This window comes from Thalassophryne amazonica, chromosome 1, assembly GCF_902500255.1.
Source record: "Thalassophryne amazonica chromosome 1, fThaAma1.1, whole genome shotgun sequence".
NCBI lineage: Eukaryota > Metazoa > Chordata > Actinopteri > Batrachoidiformes > Batrachoididae > Thalassophryne > Thalassophryne amazonica.
In genome coordinates, this window is record NC_047103.1 from 173632561 (window position 1) to 173656063 (window position 23503).

A 23503-nucleotide genomic window follows, 5' to 3' on the forward strand; every position below is an offset into this window, starting at 1 on the left:
TGTCGGTCCGCCTCCAATGCTAGGCTACGCAAACAACCACACAGGAGAGCATTACCGAGCCTCTTCCTCTCAAACGCCAGATCCATCACCCACAAAATGGACGATCTGGAGCTACAGATGGCTTCAAACAGCTTTGTGCGGAACTGCAGCGTTATTTTCATCATGGAGACGTGGCTTCACCTGCTGATCCCCAATGCTGCAGTTGAGCGAGCAGGCTGCACGCTACACCGGCAGGACAGAACCAGTGATTCGGGTAAATGTAAAATTGGGGGGCTCTGTGTTTATGTGAACTGCGAGTGGTGCTGTACCAGCAGGGTCATTGACTCTCACTGTTCTCCCGATTTAGAGGTGCTGGCAGTCTCGTGCAGACCTTTTTATCTCCCATGGGAGTTCACAGTAGTCGTTGTGTTTGCTGTTTACATCCCACCCGATGCTAACGTTAGCACGGCCCTTAGCTTCTTGTTCACCTGTGTAAATAAACAGCAGCTGGCCCACCTGGATGGCGTTTGTATTGTTGCTGGTGACTTCAACCAAGAGTGTTTAAAGGCTGTGCTCCCTAAGTACGTCCAGTACGTGAAGTGTGCCACCAGAGGGGAAAATACTTTGGACCATGTTTACTTAAACATAAAACATGTGTACAAAGTCAGTCCCCTCCCCCATCTTGCTGGATCAGACCATCTCTGCCTGTTCCTCACCCCCACCTACATCCCCCTGCTGAGGCAAACAAAGCCAAACAAAAGACAATCCAAACCTGGCCTGAGGGAGCTCTCTCCCAGCTACAGGACTGCTTCTCACGAACTGTTTGGGATTTATTTTCCAGCCACAACCTGCAGGAGTACACCGACACCGTACTCTCTTACATTAAGAACTGTGTTGACACTGTCACCGTCAACAAAAGGGTCAGGGTTTTTCTGAACCAGAAGCCCTGTATGAACAGCGTAGTCCAGTCCCTATTAAAAAGACGCAACACCGCCTTTAAATCAGGGGACAGGGCCCTGTACAGTGCGGCCAGGTCTGACCTGAAAAGAGGCATCAGGGAGGCCAAGGCTGCCTACAAAAAAAAGATAGAAGACCACTTTCCTGTAAATGACCCCAGACGGATGTGGCAGGGAATAAATCATAGAACCAACTACAAGAGCAGCAACCCAGGAAATGCTATGTCTGATGCCTCGCTGGCAGAGGTGCTGAACTGCTTCTTTGCCCACTTCAAAGCAGACAGACCAGCAGCAACTCCACACCCACCACCCTCCAGCACTGGCACACGAACACTTCAGGAACACAAAGTGAGACGTGTGCTGAAGGCAGTGAACCCCAGGAAGGCGGCCGGCCCCGATGGTGTACCTGGAAAGATACTTAAAGCATGCGTTGACCAACTGGCTGGAGTTTTCACCTGCATCTTTAACCTGTCCCTGACACAGGCCATCATCCCACTCTGCCTCAAATCTTCCACCATCATCCCAGTCCCAAAGAAGTCAGCAGTGGAGAGCATAAATGACTACAGGCCTGTTGCACTTGCGCCTTTGGCCATGAAGTGCTTTGAAAGACTGGTCTCTCAGCACATCAGAGCCTGCCTCCCACTCTGGACCTCCACAGAGGACACTATCACCACAGCTCTCCACACCGTGCTGAGCCACCCGGAGCACCAGGCGAGCTATGTGAGGATGCTCTTCCTGGACTTCAGCTCAACCTTCAACCACATCATCCCGGAGTTCCTGGTCCAGAAACTGATGCATCTGGGCATCTCCACCCCCATCTGCCAGTGGATCAAGGACTTCCTCACAAACAGCCCACAGTCCGTGAAACTTGGCCCCCACCTTTCCTCCACCATCATACTCAGCACCGGCTCCCCTCAAGGCTGTGTACTGTGCCCCCTCCTGTTCACCCTTTACACGTACGACTGTCCCCCGACCCATCCCACAAACACCATCATAAAGTTTGATACCATTGTGGTTGGACTTATTTCAGGGGGGATGAGTCCGATTACAGAGATGAGGTCAGTGGACTGACAGTGTGGTGTTCAGCTAACAACCTGCCACTGAACACCACAAAAACAAAAGAAAGAATCCTAGACTTCAGGAAGAAAAGGGCTGACCCAGCCCCACGCTACATCCAAGGGGACTGTGTGGAAAGGGTTAGCTCCATCAGGTTCCTGGGAGTACAGCCTCTCCTGGACTGCCAACACCACAGTGGTGGTGAAGAAAGACCAGCAGCAACTCCACTTCCTGAGGGTGCTCAGGAGAAACAATCTGGAGGAGAAGCTGCCGGTGTTGTTCCACAGATCCACCATCGAGAGCATCCTGACGTACTGTATCACAGTGTGGTATGGGGGGTGTTCAGCAGCAGACAGGAGAGCGCTGCAGAGAGTGATAAAAATGGCCCAGGGGATCACTGGCTGCTCTCTGCCCAGCCTGGAAAACATTACCAGCTCTCGCTACCTCAGCAGAGCTGCCAGCATCAGCAAAGACACATCCCACCCCAGCAACCACCTGTTTGACCTACTACCCTCCGGCTGATGGTATAGGTCATTCAAAACTAGGACAAACAGACTCAGGGACAGCTTTCTCTCCAGAGCGATCACTGCTCTGAACAATAACAACATGTCCTTTGTACAGTTGCCTGAAGAAGACCTTGTGATCAAAACGTTGCGTTTTTAGTCAATAAAAAGATTTTGGGAGCTTTAAACCAGTGTGCGGATTTTCCCTCTTTTTTTCTGTCTGCAATTCCTGATTATCCTGCACCTGGCCTAATATAGGATTGGATGTAAGCACAACTACCATTTTTTTCTCCAGAACATTAGTTAGCACTTTGACAGGTCGTCTTTATTTGGACGAGGACAGACTGTCCAGCTGTGTTTTGTCTTCTTGCCTTTAAACTGCTTTAAATCGTCTAAGGCGTTGGGTTTGAGATCAGAAGATCCTCGCTTCAAATCCCAGCCTGACTAGAAAATCACTAAAGGCCCTTAATCCCCTAGTTGCTCCCAGTGTGTAGTGAGCGCCTTGTATGGCAGCAGCCTGACATTGGGGTGAATGTGATTAATGATTTGTAAAGCGCTTTGAGCGTCTGATGCAGATGGAAAAGTGCTATATAAATGCAGTCCATTTAGCATTATTTATTTATTTACCATATGATCTTGTTTTTAATCAATCTAAACATTTGAACAGCCTTTAATCTGCTGAAGTTTCAGATAATCTGCTTTTAAACAGGAAGCCATGGACTCACTGCTCGCAGCCTCGTCTCCTGATGCTCGGCGGCAGAGACATAGTTGCCGGGGGTAACCAGCTTATCTGTCACACAGGAGACGTAGCAGCCGACCCGGGTCATCTGGGTGGAGATGCTGACTGGACAGTTCTGGTTCTGGTGCTTCACTTCCATCGTCTGACACAGACAGACACACAGCAAGTCCAAACATTTACCTTCCAAAACCCACAAAAGGCCAACTTCCCCCTTCAGGAGCTGGATGGTCCATAGTCCCTGTCTCAGATACCTTTACCAAAATGTTCTTACGTAAATCGATCTGGTTTCAATGTTTGTTTGATTATTTTTGTTTCTGCTTTTCAAAAAATGGTAGCTCACATTAGCTTAGCGCCATTAGCCTGTGCACTGCGCCACTGCTTTCAATTCAATTCTATTCTATTCAATTTGTTTATATAGTGCCAAATCACAACAAAGCTGCCACAAGTAAGATCTAACTGTATCAACTCCCACAGCAAGCACACAGGCGACATGGGTAAGAAAAAAACTCCCTCTGATGATGTGTGAAGAAACCTCAAGCAGACCAGACTCAAAGGGGTGACGCTCTACTTTGGCCATGCTAACAGTTACAAGGTTTTTTCAAAACTGAAGAAACGGAAAACAGGAAATCAAAACAACATGACATAATAACAAAAGATGTATTTGATGAGACGTCCATGCAGGTGGTTACGCCACAGGCAAGGATCATCCAGCAGTCCTCATGCCGTCAGTGGGCCTGTTCCCACGACAACGTCCATTCCAATTGCAGACTGCAGTGTGTAGTCTGTCAGTCCGCCATCCTGTGGCCGTTACGCTATCTGTACCTCAGACAGAGAGAAAAAACAGAATCAATTTCCTGTAAAAAAAACAAACCTAAGGTATAATTCATCAGCAGTAAATCAACAGGAAAGCAGACAAAATACTAAGGTGCTCGCCGGCCACTAGCCCTAACCTTCACTAAAAGACCCAGAATTTAGATAAAGCTGAGGCCACGGCATGCTCCATTTACTAATAAAATGAATTAAAAGAGTAAAAAACGTAGAACTAAACTATGCCAATATGCTGGCTATATGAAAGGGAAAACAAGTCTTAAGTCTGGACTTGAAAGTCTCTACAGAATCTGACTGTTTTATTAATGCAGGGAGATCATTCCACAGAACAGGGGCACGATAAGAGAAAGCTCTGTGACCCGCACACTTCTTATTCACCCTAGAGACACAAAGTAGTCCTGCACCTTTAAGAACGCAGAGCCCGGGCCGGTACGTAAGGTTTAATTAGGTCAGCTAAGTAGGGAGGTGCCAGTCTGAGAACAATTTTATAAACTAGTAGCAGAACCTTCAAATCTGATCTCACAGGGACAGGAAGCCAGTGAAGAGATGCCAAAATGGGTGTAATGTGGTCAAACTTTCTGCTTCGTGTCAAAAGTCTGGCAGCAGCATTTTGAACCAACTGAAGAGCCCTAATGCTGGACTGTGGTAAACCAGAAAATAGAACATTGTAGTAGTCCAATCTAGAAGAGATAAACGCATGGATCAGGGTCCCAAGGTTCCTCACTTTGTCAGTGTGATGTATGACACACGAGCCTAGGCTAAGCGTTAACTGATGTCTCTCTGGACCATGAACCATCATTTCTGTCTTATCAGAGTTTAAAAGTAGGAAGTTTCTAGACATCCAACTTCTCACTGATGCAAGGCAATCTTCTAAGCATTTTATGTGGATGAGATTCCCAGCAGTTATCGGCATGTATAGCTGAGTATCATCAGCATAGCAATGAAAGGTAAGCCCAAAACGCCGCAATATGTGCCCAAGCGGTGCTATATACGAGGTCTGTTAGAAAAGTATCCGACCTTATTATTTTTTTCAAAAACCATATGGATTTGAATCACGTGTGATTGCGTCAGACAAGCTTGAACCTTCGTGCGCATACGTGAGTTTTTTCACGCCTGTCGGTTGCGTCATTCACCTGTGGGCAGGCTTTGAGTGAGGAGTGGTCCACCCCTCTTGTCTTTTTTTCATTGTTTAGGAATAGCTCAGAGACTGCCACTTTGCTTGATCAAAATTTTTTCAGAAACTGTGAGGCACATCCAAGTGGACACCATTCGAGAAATTCAGATGGTTTTTGGTGAAAATTTTATGGGCTTCAAAGAGATTACGGAGTGTTACTGTCGCTTTAAGGACGGCCCCCAGCACTTTTTCGGCACATTGAGACAGACGTGCGGAGGAATTCCGCAAGCAACGCCATGATGAAGCCTCACAGGACATGTTCTGGCATGTCCAGGCACATCCACAATTTCTCGGATAATCACTCGACTGAAAAACCACCGACAGCTGTCTGAACGCCATCTCAAAGCTGTCCTGTGAGACCAAAACGGAGGTGGTTTTGTCTCGTTCCAGCAGCGAATCCATCGTGACGCGCAAAGCCTCCGCTCGGCTTTCCATGACAAAATCTCTTGTTAAAAGTGAAATCTGCCGGAAAATGGTTGATGTCCAGCTCTTGTGCTAACCAGAGAAAATGCACACAATGGTCACGGATCCATACAGCCATCTGTTTAGAAATGAAATGGTCGCTCAGCCTGTCGATGGCGGCTTCGAAGCGCGGCGTGCCATCAGCCACTGAGGGCCGTCCTTAAAGCGACAGTAACACTCCGTAATCTCTTTGAAGCCCGTAAAATTTTCACCAAAAACCATCTGAATTTCTCGAATGGTGTCCACTTGGATGTGCCTCACAGTTTCTGAAAAAATTTTGATTAAGCAAAGCGGCAGTCTCTGAGCCATTCCTAAACAATGAAAAAAACGACGAAAGGGCTGGACCACTCCTCACTCAAAGCCTGCTCACAGGCGAATGACGCAACCGACAGGCGTAAAAAAACTCATGCATGCGCACGAAGGTTCAAGCTTGGCTGATGCAATCACACGTGATTCAAATCCATATGGTTTTTGAAAACAATAATAAGGTCGGATACTTTTCTAACAGACCTCGTAAATGGAGAAAAGCAGGGGGCTCCTGGGGAACCCCAAATTTCATGTCACTAAGGTTAGAGGTAGTGTTACTGTACAAAACACAGTGAGAACAACTAGTCAAGTATGACATCAACCATGCAAGGGCACTCCCAGTAATCCCAAAATGATTTTCCAGCCTATCGAGTAGAATATGATGATCCACTGTATCAAATGCAGCACTGAGCTCTAACAGCACCAGAACTGTATTGGTGTCTGAATCCATCATAAGCAGAAGATCATTCACCACTTTAGTGAGAGCCGTCTCTGTGGAGTGATATTTTCTAAAATCAGACTGCAGTGGCTCAAAGAGATTATTCTCAGTAAGATAGTCCACGAGCTGCCATGACACCACTTTTTCCAGAATTTTAGAGCAAAATAATAGATTTGATATCGGCCTATAATTTTTCAATACACTAGGGTCAAGATTAAATTTCTTAAGTAATTGTTTAATCACTGCAGATTTGAAACATTTAGGAACAGATCCAAAGGTTAATGAGAGATTGGTTTGATATTAAAACTTGGAAATTGGGCTACTGCTGGGCGAAGACGATGAAGAAGTGGAGGAGAACGTTTCCAAAAACAGCGGGAGAAGAAAACTAGAAGGGTGGAAATGAGAGTGGGGACTTTGAATGTGGGTAGTATGACTGGTAAAGGGAGAGAGCTGGCTGATATGATGGGAGAGGAGAAAGGTAGACATATTGTGTGTGCAAAAGACCAAGTGGAAGGGAAGTAAGCGCAGGAGCATCGGCGGTGGGTACAAGTTGTTGTACCATGGTGAGGACAGGAAGAGAAATGGTGTTGGGGTCATTTTAAAGGAAGAGTATGTTAAAAGTGTGTTGGAGGTTAAGCAAGTGTCTGACAGGGTGATGACTGTGAAGTTGGAAATTGAAGGGGTGATAATGAATATCATCAGTGCATATGCCCCACAGGTAGGTTGTGAGATGAAGGAGAAAGAAGATTTCTGGAGTCTGTTAGATGAGGTGGTGGAGAGTGTGCCCAAGCATGGAAGAGTGGTGATAGGAGCGGACTTCAATGAGCATGTTGGTGAAGGGAACAGAGGTGATGAGGAAGTAATGGGTAAATATGGTATCAAGGATAGGAATGGGGAAGGACAGATGATAGTTGATTTTGCAAAAAGGATGGAAATGGCTGTGGTGAATACCTACTTTAAGAAAAGGGAGGAGCACAGGGTAACATATGAGTGGAGGAAGGTGCATACAGGTTGACTACATTCTGTGTAGGAGATGCAAGCTAAAAGAAATCAGAGACTGTAAGATGGTGGCAGGAGAGAGTGTCGTTAGACAGCATAGCATGGTTGTTTGTAGGATGACTTTAGAGGTAAAAAAAGAAGAGAGTGAGAGCTCAATAAAGGATCAGATGGTGGAAACTGAAGGAGGAAGACTGTTGTGTGAAATTTAGCGAGCAGGTGAGAGAAGCACTGGTTGGAGGGGAAGCAATTTTGGACAACTGGAAAAGTACTGCAGATGTGGTGAGGGAAACAGCTAGGACAGTACAGTGTATGACATTTGGACAGTGGAAGGAAGACAAGGAGACCTGATGGTGGAATGAAGAGGTCCAGGAAAGCATAAGGAGAAAGAGGTTGCCGAAAAAGTTTTGGGTTAGTCGGAGAGATGAAGAAAGTAGACAGGAGTACAAGGAGATGCGGCATAAGGCGAAAAGAGAAGTGGCAAAAGCGAAGGAAAAGGCATATTGTGAGCTGTACAAGAAGTTGAATAGTAAGTGTCTTTGGCCAGACAAAGGGACAGAGCTGGAAAGGATGTGCAGCAGGTTAGGGTGGTAAAAGATGCACATGGTAATGTGCTGACAAGTGAGGAGTGTGTGCTGAGAAGGTGGAGGGAATATTTTGAGGAGCTGATGAATAAAGAAAATGAGCAAGAAAGGCTGGATGATGTGGTGAGAGTAAATCAGGAAGTACAAGAGATTAGTAAGGAAGAAGTGACGGCTGCTATGAAGAGGATGAAGAGTGGAAAGGCAGCTGGTCCTGATGACATTCCAGTGGAGGCATGGAAATGTCTAGGAGAGATGGCAGTAGAGTTTCTAACCACACTGTTTAATAAAATCTTGGAAAGTGAGAGGATACCTGAGAAGTGGAGACGAAGTGTGCTGGTTCCTATTTTCAAGAACAAAGGTGATGTGCAGAGCTGCAGTAACTACAGAGGTATAAAGCTGATCAACCACAGCATGATGTTATGGGAAAGAGTAGTCAATCAATCAATCAATCAATTTTTTTTTATATAGCGCCAAATCACAACAAACAGTTGCCCCAAGGCGCTTTATATTGTAAGGCAAGGCCATACAATAATTATGTAAAACCCCAACGGTCAAAACGACCCCCTGTGAGCAAGCACTTGGCTACAGTGGGAAGGAAAAACTCCCTTTTAACAGGAAGAAACCTCCAGCAGAACCAGGCTCAGGGAGGGGCAGTCTTCTGCTGGGACTGGTTGGGGCTGAGGGAGAGAACCAGGAAAAAGACATGCTGTGGAGGGGAGCAGAGATCGATCACTAATGATTAAATGCAGAGTGGTGCATACAGAGCAAAAAGAGAAAGAAACAGTGCATCATGGGAACCCCCCAGCAGTCTACGTCTATAGCAGCATAACTAAGGGATGGTTCAGGGTCACCTGATCCAGCCCTAACTATAAGCTTTAGCAAAAAGGAAAGTTTTAAGCCTAATCTTAAAAGTAGAGAGGGTGTCTGTCTCCCTGATCTGAATTGGGAGCTGGTTCCACAGGAGAGGAGCCTGAAAGCTGAAGGCTCTGCCTCCCATTCTACTCTTACAAACCCTAGGAACTACAAGTAAGCCTGCAGTCTGAGAGCGAAGCGCTCTATTGGGGTGATATGGTACTACGAGGTCCCTAAGATAAGATGGGACCTGATTATTCAAAACCTTATAAGTAAGAAGAAGAATTTTAAATTCTATTCTAGAATTAACAGGAAGCCAATGAAGAGAGGCCAATATGGGTGAGATATGCTCTCTCCTTCTAGTCCCCGTTAGTACTCTAGCTGCAGCATTTTGAATTAACTGAAGGCTTTTTAGGGAACTTTTAGGACAACCTGATAATAATGAATTACAATAGTCCAGCCTAGAGGAAATAAATGCAGGAATTAGTTTTTCAGCATCACTCTGAGACAAGACCTTTCTAATTTTAGAGATATTGTGTAAATGCAAAAAAGCAGTCCTACATATTTGTTTAATATGCGCTTTGAATGACATATCCTGATCAAAAATGACTCCAAGATTTCTCACAGTATTACTAGAGGTCAGGGTAATGCCATCCAGAGTAAGGATCTGGTTAGACACCATGTTTCTAAGATTTGTGGGGCCAAGTACAATAACTTCAGTTTTATCTGAGTTTAAAAGCAGGAAATTAGAAGTCATCCATGTCTTTATGTCTGTAAGACAATCCTGTAGTTTAGCTAATTGGTGTGTGTCCTCTGGCTTCATGGATAGATAAAGCTGGGTATCATCTGCGTAACAATGAAAATTTAAGCAATGCCGTCTAATAATACTGCCTAAGGGAAGCATGTATAAAGTGAATAAAATTGGTCCTAGCACAGAACCTTGTGGAACTCCATAATTAACTTTAGTCCGTGAAGAAGATTCCCCATTTACATGAACAAATTGTAATCTATTAGACAAATATGATTCAAACCACCGCAGCGCAGTGCCTTTAATACCTATGGCATGCTCTAATCTCTGTAATAAAATTTTATGGTCAACAGTATCAAAAGCAGCACTGAGGTCTAACAGAACAAGCACAGAGATGAGTCCACTGTCCGAGGCCATAAAAAGATCATTTGTAACCTTCACTAATGCTGTTTCTGTACTATGATGAATTCTAAAACCTGACTGAAACTCTTCAAATAGACCATTCCTCTGCAGATGATCAGTTAGCTGTTTTACAACTACCCTTTCAAGAATTTTTGAGAGAAAAGGAAGGTTGGAGATTGGCCTATAATTAGCTAAGATAGCTGGGTCAAGTGATGGCTTTTTAAGTAACAAAGATAGATTGATCATATTTAAGATCGAAGCATTAAATAATGGTAGGGCTTCCTTGAGCAGCCTGGTAGGAATGGGGTCTAATAGACATGTTGATGGTTTGGATGAAGTAACTAAAGAAAATAACTCAGACAGAACAATCGGAGAGAAAGAGTCTAACCAAATACCGGCATCACTGAAAGCAGCCAAAGATAACGATACGTCTTTGGGATGGTTATGAATAATTTTTTCTCTAATAGTTAAAATTTTGTTAGCAAAGAAAGTCATGAAGTCATTACTAGTTAAAGTTAATGGAATACTCAGCTCAATAGAGCTCTGACTCTTTGTCAGCCTGGCTACAGTGCTGAAAAGAAACCTGGGGTTGTTCTTATTTTCTTCAATTAGTGATGAGTAGAAAGATGTCCTAGCTTTACGGAGGGCTTTTTTATAGAGCAACAGACTCTTTTTCCAGGCTAAGTGAAGATCTTCTAAATTAGTGAGACGCCATTTCCTCTCCAACTTACGGGTTATCTGCTTTAAGCTACGAGTTTGTGAGTTATACCACGGAGTCAGGCACTTCTGATTTAAAGCTCTCTTTTTCAGAGGAGCTACAGCATCCAAAGTTGTCTTCAATGAGGATGTAAAACTATTGACGAGATACTCTATCTCACTTACAGAGTTTAGGTAGCTACTCTGCATTGTGTTGGTATATGGCATTAGAGAACATAAAGAAGGAATCATATCCTTAAACCTAGTTACAGCGCTTTCTGAAAGACTTCTAGTGTAATGAAACTTATTCCCCACTGCTGGGTAGTCCATCAGAGTAAATGTAAATGTTATTAAGAAATGATCAGACAGAAGGGAGTTTTCAGGGAATACTGTTAAGTCTTCTATTTCCATACCATAAGTCAGAACAAGATCTAAGATATGATTAAAGTGGTGGGTGGACTCATTTACATTTTGAGCAAAGCCAGTAGAGTCTAATAATAGATTAAATGCAGTGTTGAGGCTGTAGTAGAAGCTTGGCTTAGAAAACAGGTGAAGATCTGTGAGCAGCAATATGGTTTCATGCTGAGAAAGAGCACTACAGATGCAATGTTTGCTCTGAGAATACTGTTGGAGAAGTACAGAGAAGACCAGAAAGAGTTACATTGTGTGTTTGTGGACTTAGAAAAAGCTTATGATAGGGTGCCAAGAGAAGAGCTGTGGTATTGTATGAGGAAGTCTGGAGTGGCAGAGAAGTATGTTAGGGTAGTGCAGGACATGTACAAGAATAGTGCGACAGCGGTGAGATGCGCAGTAGGAATGACAGACTCATTCAAGGTGGAGGTGGGATTACACCAAGGATCAGCTCTGAATCCTTTCTTGTTTGCAGTGGTGATGGACAGGTTGACGGATGAGATCAGACAGGAGTCCCCATGGACTATGATGTTTGCAAATGACATTGTAATCTGTAGTGAGAATAGAGAGCAAGTTGAGTCTAGTCTGGAGAGGTGGAGATATGCTTTGGAGAAAAGGGGAATGAAAGTCAGTAGACGCAAGACTGAGTACATGTGTGTGAATGGGAGGGAGCCCAGTGGAATAGTGCAGTTACAAGGAGTAGAAGTGGTGAAAGTAGATGAGTTTAAATATTTGGGGTCAACTGTTCAAAGTAATGGAGAGTGTGGTAGAGAGGTGAAGAAAAGAGTGCAGGCAGGGTGGAGTGGGTGGAGAAAGGTGGCAGGAGTGATTTGTGACTGAAGAATATCAGCAAGAGTGAAGGAGAAATTTTACAAGACAGTAGTGAGACCAGCGATGCTGGACGGCTTAGAGACGGTGGCACTAACAAAAAGACAGGAGGCAGAGCTGAAGATGCTGAGATTCTCTTTGGGAGTGATGAGAATGGACAAGATTAGGAATGAACATATCAGAGGGACAGCTCAGGTGGGACGGTTTGGAGACAAAGTCAGAGAGGCGTGATTGAGATGGTTTGGACATGTGCAGAGGAGGGACCCAGGGTATATAGGGAGAAGAATGCTGAGGATGGAGCCACCAGGCAGGAGGAGAAGAGGGAGACCAAAGAGGAGGTTCATGGATGTGCTGAGGGAGGACATGCAGGTGGTTGGAGAGACAGAGGAAGATACAGAGGACAGGGTGAGATGGAAATGATTGATCTGCTGTGGCGCCCCCTAACGGGAACAGCCGAAAGACAAAGAAGAAGAAGGTTTGATATTAAAACTTCTTTATTGAGGAAATCATCAGTTTCGGCTTCAGCAGAACCATCCACACCAGCTTGGCTGCTTTCACACATTTAAACCATTTGTTATTTTTTGGGCTCAACTGGATGCACGCTGTGTATTCACAGAAAGTTAGCACAGCTCGAGGACATGCAGCGGCGTTTTGGAGCATTTAAAACATCACTCACACAGCTAACTGTGACGTCAGCACGTTTCACACAGCCACAGTGCAATCATCAGTATTTAAAATGTTCTGAAACAACAGTTTAAACAGTTTAACATTTAAAACTCGCCATATCAGGAGGTGGGGATGGACCCGTGCACTGTTCGGTTCTAGGATTGAGGGCTGTGGTTTATGCTCCCAGATCCAGTGTCTACACATTACCTCTGATTCCTCTGTCCTTGGGTCCTTTCCTACCCTCTTAGCTGTGAAGAAAAACATTTGTCTTGGCTAGGCTAGTTAGCACAGTCAACAACGTGCTTCCAGTGTTAATGCGTGACTGACGGTAACCACACAGGTCTGTTTTTTTTGGAACACAGCGATGTGACCTTAAAAGACATAGTAACTGAAGCAAAAGTTTTAGCTTCTTGAGAATCACAGACTTCACAAGAAAAACATGATACGCCCCTAATGGCACAAATAGAGGAAATGCAACAGAATACACTAGAGCAGGACTGCAGCATTTTTACAGGATTCTGTACAAGTTTTGGGCAGTTCATTTTCTAAGTCTGTTTATTATAGTTAAGGGTCACAGGATGAGAGGCGGAGTTAGGGTTTGGTCATTGGGTGAGAGGCGGGGTTAGTGTGATGTCATTGGGTGACAGGCGGGATTAGGGCTTGGTCATTGGGTGAGAGGCGGGGTTAGGGCTTCGTCATTGGGTGAGAGGTGAGGCTAGGGCTTAGTCATTGGGTGAGAGGTGGGGCTAGGGCTTGGTCATTGGGTGAGAGGTGGGGTTAGGGTGATGTCATTGGGTGAGAGGCGGGGTTAGGACTTGGTCATTGGGTGAGAGGTGGGTTAGGACTTGGTCACTGGGTGAGAGGCAGGATTAGGGCTTGGTCATTGGGTGAGAGGCGGGGTTAAGGTGATGTCATTGGGTGAGAGGCAGGGTTAGGGTTTGGTCATTGGGTGAGAGGCGGGGTTAGGGTGATGTCATTGGGTGAGAGGCGGGGTTAGGACATGGTCATTGGGTGAGAGGCGGGGTTAGGACTTAGTCATTGGGTGAGAGGCAGGGATAGGGTTTGGTCATTGGGTGAGAGGCGGGGTTAGGGCTTGTTCATTGGGTGAGAGGCGGGGTTAGGGTGATGTCATTGGGTGAGAGGCGGGGTTTGGGCTTGGTCACTGGGTGAGAGGCAGGGTTAGAGCTTGGTCATTGGGCGAGAGGTGGGGCTAGGGCTTGGTCATTGGGTGAGAGGTGGGGTTAGGGTGATGTCATTGGGTGAGAGGCAGGGTTAGGATTTGGTCATTGGGTGAGAGGTGGGGTTAGGGTTTGGTCATTGGGTGAGAGGCGGGCTTAGGGCTTGGTCACTGGGTGAGAGGTGGGTTAGGGTTTGGTCATTGGGTGAGAGCCGGGGTTAGGGTTTGATCATTGGGTGAGAGAGGTGCTTAGGGCTTGGTCATTGGGTGAGAGCCGGGGTTAGGGCTTGGTCACTGGGTGAGAGGCGGGGTTAGGGTTTGGTTCACCCTGGACATTCATATCTACGGTCAATTTAGAACCACCAGTTCATCTAACCTGCATGTCTTTGGAAGTGGGAGGAGTCTGAGCACCCAGAGGGAACCCACATGAACACAGGGAGACATACAAACGCCACACAGAAAGGACCAGGTGGGAAGAGAACCTGGAACCTTCTGTTTACTTAGAGACCACACTGCCTGCTGGAACCTAAATCTGAAATAGGACAAACAAGACCTTTTAACGTGTGTCTGGAAACTGTATGAATCTGGACCTGATGCCTGATGTGGTTCTGTGTTTGTGCGTCAGTGTGAGCTGAGGGTCCGTTGTGGTTTCATCACTCGGTGAAGACGTGTGACACCACCTGTGTGTTGCGGCTGAAGATGGCCACGCCTCTGTCAGGTCTCCTCTTGGGTGGGGTCTGGACAGCAGCATGGTGATACTCCGCCCCTGTCAGCCTGTGCCGGTAGCCACCCAGGAATTCTTTCTCCAGCAGGAGGCGCTCAATCTCCACCGTGACCTCCTTCGCCCCTCCATCATCTGGATGACACAGAAACCTTGCATCTGAGGCATTCAAAGGTCACACGAGGTCATGTGTTGCACCAAACCTAAAGCGGCACACAGCGCAGCACCAGGACTAATGTGGCCTTCTGACCACATCATTGTCATTTTCTCACTTATCAAAAAACTTACGCTCCTTTGTGCTCGTGTGGGCGTGCTGGTCTGAACGTAAGGCGTGCCCAGTTGGAGCACACCACAGACCCACAAAAACCTGTCTGCCAGCCATCAACAGTCAGGTCCAGTAAGATGAGGTCCAGCATATGTGTTTGGAAGAAAGACCTGAGTCCTCTGTAGGCCCGAGTCCCGCTGGTGTCTTAACCCACAGATTCTGTAGCATGAAGCGAATAAACGTCTACGACTCCTCCTAGAGACAGTGCCAGGCAGTACATCAGAGGTTACTTCTCCAGTTGAGGCTGGAACCATTTCCAGCTGGGTGGGCAGAGACGATGCAGGTGAAGGACACAGACAGGTTGCCTAATTGGGAATCAAATCCAGGTCTAAACATTGGTAAATGGACTGCATTTATATAGCGCCTTTTCATCTGCATCAGAACGCTCAAAGCGCTTTACAATGATGCCTCACATTCACTCCAATGTCAAGCTGCTGCCATACAAGGTGCTCACTACACACCACGAGGAACTATGGGATTAAGGACGTTGCCCAAGGGCCCTTAGTGATTTTCTGGTCAGGCTGGGATTTGAACACAGGATCCTCTGGTTTGAAACCCAACACTTAACCACTAGACCATCACGTAGTTTAACTTCCACTGAGCTTCTTGCTCTGTCGGACCATAAGTATTGGGACAGCGACCTTTTTCTTTTTTTAAGTCTGAACACCATCAAACCATTTAACAGTCAACGGTATTAATCCCTCAGAGGATGCAGAGGGCATCTCAAATTCTTCAATGACTTAACTGGATCTGGGTCATGATGGCAGCAGACCAAGCAGCTCACACCACACTTTCCTGTCTTCCCAGGGGATCCCGAAGCATTTCCAAACAAGCTGGGAAACCCCTCCAGCATGTTCTGGGTTTTTCCCCGGGGTCTCCTCCCAGCTGGATGTGCATGGAAGACCTCCTGAGGGACACCACAGAGTCTCTCCCAGATTGTCGAGCTTCTCATCCTGACCAGGAGGGTAAGCCCAAATACCCAACAGAAGAATCTTAATTCTGCCGCTTATATCCGTGATCATATTGTTTCAGTTATTACCCAAAGCTCATGATCATAGGTGAGGACAGGAGCGCAAACTGACTAATAACCCGAGAGTCTCGCCTTTTGGCTCAGCTACTTCTTCACCACGACAGTCCGGTACTGCATCTGGAAAACATCAGACGCTGCCACAATCCATCTAGTAAATACACATTAATGCCAAAAAACCAGCAACATATAAAAGAAATTTTTTGAATATAAACACTCCAGGCTAAAATGTTCTTTGGTTCACAGATTAAGAAAAATAAAAAAAAGAAACATCCAGAAAGTGGACCAGTGTCACAGTGCGAAACATTTTGGACAATAATCAGAACCTGATGTAGCCTTTTAATCTGTTGGGATTATTCTTCTTTGTGTTGTCCTGGTACCTGTTTGGACTTGGACAGTGAGGACGTCCGGCATGCTGTCATGCTGTATGGGCTGAAGGGGGAGCAGCGGGTGTGCGGTCGGCTTAGTGGAGCTCATCTCCATGCTGGTGGTGGCGTGCGGCTGGACGCCGAGCTCCATCAGGGTCTGCAGGTCATCTACAACTCTGCCTGAAGACAAACAGGTATCAGGGCGGGATCACCTCTCACAAACCAAAAACCCACAGAGAGCCCCCCATACCATCCAGAGAGAACTGCAGCACCTCAGGAGGAACCCTGACCTCCGAGGCGAGGTGACATTTCAGGTCCCAGATACTCAGCCCGATGGCGAAGGCCACAGTCAACACGTGGCCGTCTGGCACCAGAACCACCTTCACTGCAAGACAGCACAGGCTCTGTTTAAAACCACAACACAGTTAAACCAGTTCACAACCAGTCCTCAACCGGTTCACAACCAGCCAGAACCAATTCACAACCAGTCCTAAACCAGTTCACAACCAGCCAGAACCAATTTACAACCAGTCCTCAACCGGTTCACAACCAGCCAGAACCAATTTACAACCAGTCCTAAACCAGTTCACAACCAGTCCTGCACCAGATCACAGCCAGTCCTGAACCAGATCACAACCAGTCCTGAACTGGTTAACAACCAGCCAGAACAGAGTGTGTATATACACACAGGTCACAGACGCAGACTGTTTATATACACACAGGTCACAGACACAGACTGTTTATATAGACACAGGTCACAGACACAGACTTTATATACACACAGGTCACAGACACAGACTGTTTATATACACACAGGTCACAGACACAGACTGTTTATATGACTCCGTGGTATAACTCACAAACTCGTAGCTTAAAGCAGATAACCCGTAAGTTGGAGAGGAAATGGCGTCTCACTAATTTAGAAGATCTTCACTTAGCCTGGAAAAAGAGTCTGTTGCTCTATAAAAAAGCCCTCCGTAAAGCTAGGACATCTTTCTACTCATCACTAATTGAAGAAAATAAGAACAACCCCAGGTTTCTTTTCAGCACTGTAGCCAGGCTGACAAAGAGTCAGAGCGCTATTGAGCTGAGTATTCCATTAACTTTAACTAGTAATGACTTCATGACTTTCTTTGCTAACAAAATTTTAACTATTAGAGAAAAAATTACTCATAACCATCCCAAAGACGTATCGTTATCTTTGGCTGCTTTCAGTGATGCCTGTATTTGGTTAGACTCTTTCTCTCCGATTGTTCTGTCTGAGTTATTTTCATTAGTTACTTCATCCAAACCATCAACATGTTTATTAGACCCCATTCCTACCAGGCTGCTCAAGGAAGCCCTACCATTATTTAATGCTTCGATCTTAAATATGATCAATCTATCTTTGTTAGTTGGCTATGTACCACAGGCTTTTAAGGTGGCAGTAATTAAACCATTACTTAAAAAGCCATCACTTGACCCAGTTATCTTAGCTAATTATAGGCCAATCTCCAACCTTCCTTTTCTCTCAAAAATTCTTGAAAGGGTAGTTGTAAAACAGCTAACTGATCATCTACAGAGGAATGGTCTATTTGAAGAGTTTCAGTCAGGTTTTAGAATTCATCATAGTACAGAAACAGCATTAGTGAAGGTTACAAATGATCTTCTTATGGCCTCGGACAGTGGACTCATCTCTGTGCTTGTTCTGTTAGACCTCAGTGCTGCTTTTGATACTGTTGACCATAAAATTTTATTACAGAGATTAGAGCATGCCATAGGTATTAAAGGCACTGCGCTGCGGTGGTTTGAATCATATTTGTCTAATATTTGTTCATGTAAATGGGGAATCTTCTTCACAGACTAAAGTTAATTATGGAGTTCCACAAGGTTCTGTGCTAGGACCAATTTTATTCACTTTATACATGCTTCCCTTAGGCAGTATTATTAGACGGTATTGCTTAAATTTTCATTGTTACGCAGATGATACCCAGCTTTATCTATCCATGAAGCCAGAGGACACACACCAATTAGCTAAACTGCAGGATTGTCTTACAGACATAAAGACATGGATGACCTCTAATTTCCTGCTTTTAAACTCAGATAAAACTGAAGTTATTGTACTTGGCCCCACAAATCTTAGAAACATGGTGTCTAACCAGATCCTTACTGTGGATGGCATTACCCTGACCTCTAGTAATACTGTGAGAAATCTTGGAGTCATTTTTGATCAGGATATGTCATTCAAAGCGCATATTAAACAAATATGTAGGACTGCTTTTTTGCATTTACGCAATATCTCTAAAATCAGAAAGGTCTTGTCTCAGAGTGATGCTGAAAAACTAATTCATGCATTTATTTCCTCTAGGCTGGACTATTGTAATTCATTATTATCAGGTTGTCCTAAAAGTTCCCTGAAAAGCCTTCAGTTAATTCAAAATGCTGCAGCTAGAGTACTGACGGGGACTAGAAGGAGAGAGCATATCTCACCCATATTGGCCTCTCTTCATTGGCTTCCTGTTAATTCTAGAATAGAATTTAAAATTCTTCTTCTTACTTATAAGGTTTTGAATAATCAGGTCCCATCTTATCTTAGGGACCTCGTAGTACCATATCACCCCAATAGAGCGCTTCGCTCTCAGACTGCAGGCTTACTTGTAGTTCCTAGGGTTTGTAAGAGTAGAATGGGAGGCAGAGCCTTCAGCTTTCAGGCTCCTCTCCTGTGGAACCAGCTCCCAATTCAGATCCGGGAGACAGACACCCTCTCTACTTTTAAGATTAGGCTTAAAACTTTCCTTTTTGCTAAAGCTTATAGTTAGGGCTGGATCAGGTGACCCTGAACCATCCCTTAGTTATGCTGCTATAGACTTAGACTGCTGGGGGGTTCCCATGATGCACTGTTTCTTTCTCTTTTTGCTCTGTATGCACCACTCTGCATTTAATCATTAGTGATTGATCTCTGCTCCCCTCCACAGCATGTCTTTTTCCTGGTTCTCTCCCTCAGCCCCAACCAGTCCCAGCAGAAGACTGCCCCTCCCTGAGCCTGGTTCTGCTGGAGGTTTCTTCCTGTTAAAAGGGAGTTTTTCCTTCCCACTGTAGACAAGTGCTTGCTCACAGGGGGTCGTTTTGACCGTTGGGGTTTTTACGGAATTATTGTATGGCCTTGCCTTACAATATACAGCGCCTTGGGGCAACTGTTTGTTGTGATTTGGCGCTATATAAAAAAATTGATTGACTGATTGATTGACACAGGTCACAGACACAGACTTTATATACACACAGGTCACAGACACAGACTGTTTATATACACACAGGTCACAGACACAGACTTTATATACACACAGGTCACAGACACAGACTGTTTATATAGACACAGGTCACAGACACAGACTTTATATACACACAGGTCACAGACACAGACTGTTTATATAGACACAGGTCACAGACACAGACTGTTTATATACACACAGGTCACAGAGTGTGTATATACACACAGGTCACAGACACAGACTTTATATACACACAGGTCACAGACACAGACTTTAGATACACACAGGTCACAGACACAGACTGTTTATATACACACAGATCACAGACACAGAGTGTTTATATACACACAAGTCACAGACACAGACTGTTTATATACACACAGATCACAGACAGAAAGTTTATAAACACACAGGTCACAGACACAGTGTTTATATACACACAGATCACAGACACAGAGTGTTTATATACACACAGGTCACAGACACAGAGTGTTTATATACACACAGATCACAGACACAGAAAGTTTATATACACACAGGTCACAGACACAGTGTTTATATACACACAGATCACAGACACAGACTGTTTATATACACAGAGGTCACAGACACAGACTTTATATACACACAGGTCACAGACACAGACTGTTTATATACACACAGGTCACAGACACAGAGTGTTTATATACACACAGATCACAGACACAGACTGTTTATATACACACAGGTCACAGACACAGAGTGTTTATATACACAGAGGTCACAGACACAGACTTTATATACACACAGATCACAGACACAGAGTGTTTATATACACACAGATCACAGACACAGACTGTTTATATACACACAGGTCACAGACACAGAGTGTTTATATACACACAGATCACAGACACAGACTGTTTATATACACACAGGTCACAGACACAGAGTGTTTATATACACAGAGGTCACAGACACAGACTGTTTATATACACACAGATCACAGACACAGAGTGTTTATATACACACAGATCACAGACACAGACTGTTTATATACACACAGGTCACAGACACAGACTGTTTATATACACACAGATCACAGTGTTTATATACACACAGGTCACAGACACAGAGTGTTTATATACACACAGATCACAGACACAGTGTTTATATACACACAGGTCACACACACAGGCTGTTTATATACACACAGGTCACAGACACAGAGTGTTTATATACACACAGGTCACAGACACAGACTGTTTATATACACACAGGTCACAGACAGTGTTTATATACACACAGATCACAGACACAGACTGTTTATATACACACAGATCACAGACACAGACTGTTTATATACACACAGATCACAGACACAGAGTGTTTATATACACACAGGTCACAGACACAGAGTGTTTATATACACACAGATCACAGACACAGACTGTTTATATACACACAGATCACAGACACAGAGTGTTTATATACACACAGATGACAGACACAGAGTGTTTATATACACACAGATCACAGACACAGTGTTTATATACACACAGGTCACAGACAGTGTTTATATACACACAGATCACAGACACAGACTGTTTATATACACAAAGGTCACAGACACAGACTGTTTATATACACACAGATCACAGACACAGTGTTTATATACACACGGATCACAGACACAGAGTGTTTATATACACACAGGTCACAGACACAGAGTGTCTATATACACACAGATCACAGACACAGTGTTTATATACACACAGGTCACACACACAGGCTGTTTATATACACACAGGTCACAGACACAGAGTGTTTATATACACACAGATCACAGACACAGTGTTTATATACACACAGATCACAGACACAGAGTGTTTATATACACACAGGTCACAGACACAGACTGTTTATATACACACAGATCACAGACACAGTGTTTATATACACACAGGTCACACACACAGGCTGTTTATATACACACAGATCACAGACACAGACTGTTTATATACACACAGGTCACAGACACAGAGTGTTTATATACACACAGATCACAGACACAGACTGTTTATATACACACAGATCACAGACACAGAGTGTTTATATACACACAGATCACAGACACAGACTGTTTATATACACACAGGTCACAGACACAGACTGTTTATATACACACAGATCACAGACACAGTGTTTATATACACACAGGTCACAGACACAGAGTGTTTATATACACACAGATCACAGACACAGTGTTTATATACACACAGGTCACACACACAGGCTGTTTATATACACACAGGTCACAGACACAGAGTGTTTATATACACACAGGTCACAGACACAGACTGTTTATATACACACAGGTCACAGACACAGAGTGTTTATATACACACAGATCACAGACACAGTGTTTATATACACACAGGTCACAGACAGTGTTTATATACACACAGATCACAGACACAGACTGTTTATATACACACAGATCACAGACACAGAGTGTTTATATACACACAGATCACAGACACAGACTGTTTATATACACACAGGTCACAGACACAGAGTGTTTATATACACACAAGTCACAGACAAAGGCTGTTTATATACACACAGGTCACAGACACAGACTGTTTATATACACACAGATCACAGACACAGAGTGTTTATATACACACAGATCACAGACACAGTGTTTATATACACACAGGTCACACACACAGGCTGTTTATATACACACAGATCACAGACACAGACTGTTTATATACACACAGGTCACAGACACAGAGTGTTTATATACACACAGATCACAGACACAGACTGTTTATATACACACAGGTCACAGACACAGACTGTTTATATACACACAGATCACAGTGTTTATATACACACAGGTCACAGACACAGAGTGTTTATATACACACAGATCACAGACACAGTGTTTATATACACACAGGTCACACACACAGGCTGTTTATATACACACAGGTCACAGACACAGAGTGTTTATATACACACAGGTCACAGACACAGACTGTTTATATACACACAGATCACAGACACAGACTGTTTATATACACACAGGTCAAAGACAGTGTTTATATACACACAGATCACAGACACAGACTGTTTATATACACACAGATCACAGACACAGAGTGTTTATATACACACAGATCACAGACACAGAGTGTTTATATACACACAGATCACAGACACAGAGTGTTTATATACACACAGGTCACACACACAGGCTGTTTATATACACACAGGTCACAGACACAGAGTGTTTATATACACACAGGTCACAGACACAGACTTTATATACACACAGGTCACAGACACAGACTGTTTATATACACACAGGGCACAGACACAGACTGTTTATATACACACAGGTCACAGACACAGACTTTATATACACACAGGTCACAGACACAGAGTGTTTATATACACACAGGTCACAGACACAGACTGTTTATATACACACAAGTCACAGACACAGACTGTTTATATACACACAGATCACAGACACAGAGTGTTTATATACACACAGATCACAGACACAGTGTTTATATACACACAGGTCACACACAAAGGCTGTTTATATACACCACAGACACAGAGTGTTTATATACACACAAGTCACAGACACAGACTGTTTATATACACACAGGTCACAGACACAGACTGTTTATATACACACAGATCACAGACACAGAGTGTTTATATACACACAGATCACAGACACAGACTGTTTATATACACACAGGTCACAGACACAGACTGTTTATATACACACAGATCACAGTGTTTATATACACACAGGTCACAGACACAGACTGTTTATATACCACAGGCACAAGCACAGAGTGTTGTAATATACACACAGATCACAGACCGAGTGTTTATATACACACAGATCACAACACAGACTGTTTATATACACAATCACACACAGTGTTTATATACACACAGTCACACAAGCTGTTATATACACACAGATCACAGACAGTGTTTA

General features: G+C 44.3%; 1 protein-coding gene across 1 annotated transcript in view; it reads right to left on the minus strand.

The window, feature by feature from the left end:
• iqub (IQ motif and ubiquitin domain containing) overlaps nt 1-23503 on the minus strand; it is a 123559-nt gene that overhangs the window by 97199 nt on the left and 2857 nt on the right. Inside the window, exons 2-5 of the mRNA XM_034179750.1 lie at nt 16494-16628; nt 16256-16423; nt 14483-14658; nt 3220-3375 (exon numbers count right to left, since the gene is read on the minus strand). Coding sequence (XP_034035641.1) covers nt 3220-3375; nt 14483-14658; nt 16256-16423; nt 16494-16628 — 635 coding nt within the window. The remainder of the gene's footprint in view (nt 1-3219; nt 3376-14482; nt 14659-16255; nt 16424-16493; nt 16629-23503) is intronic.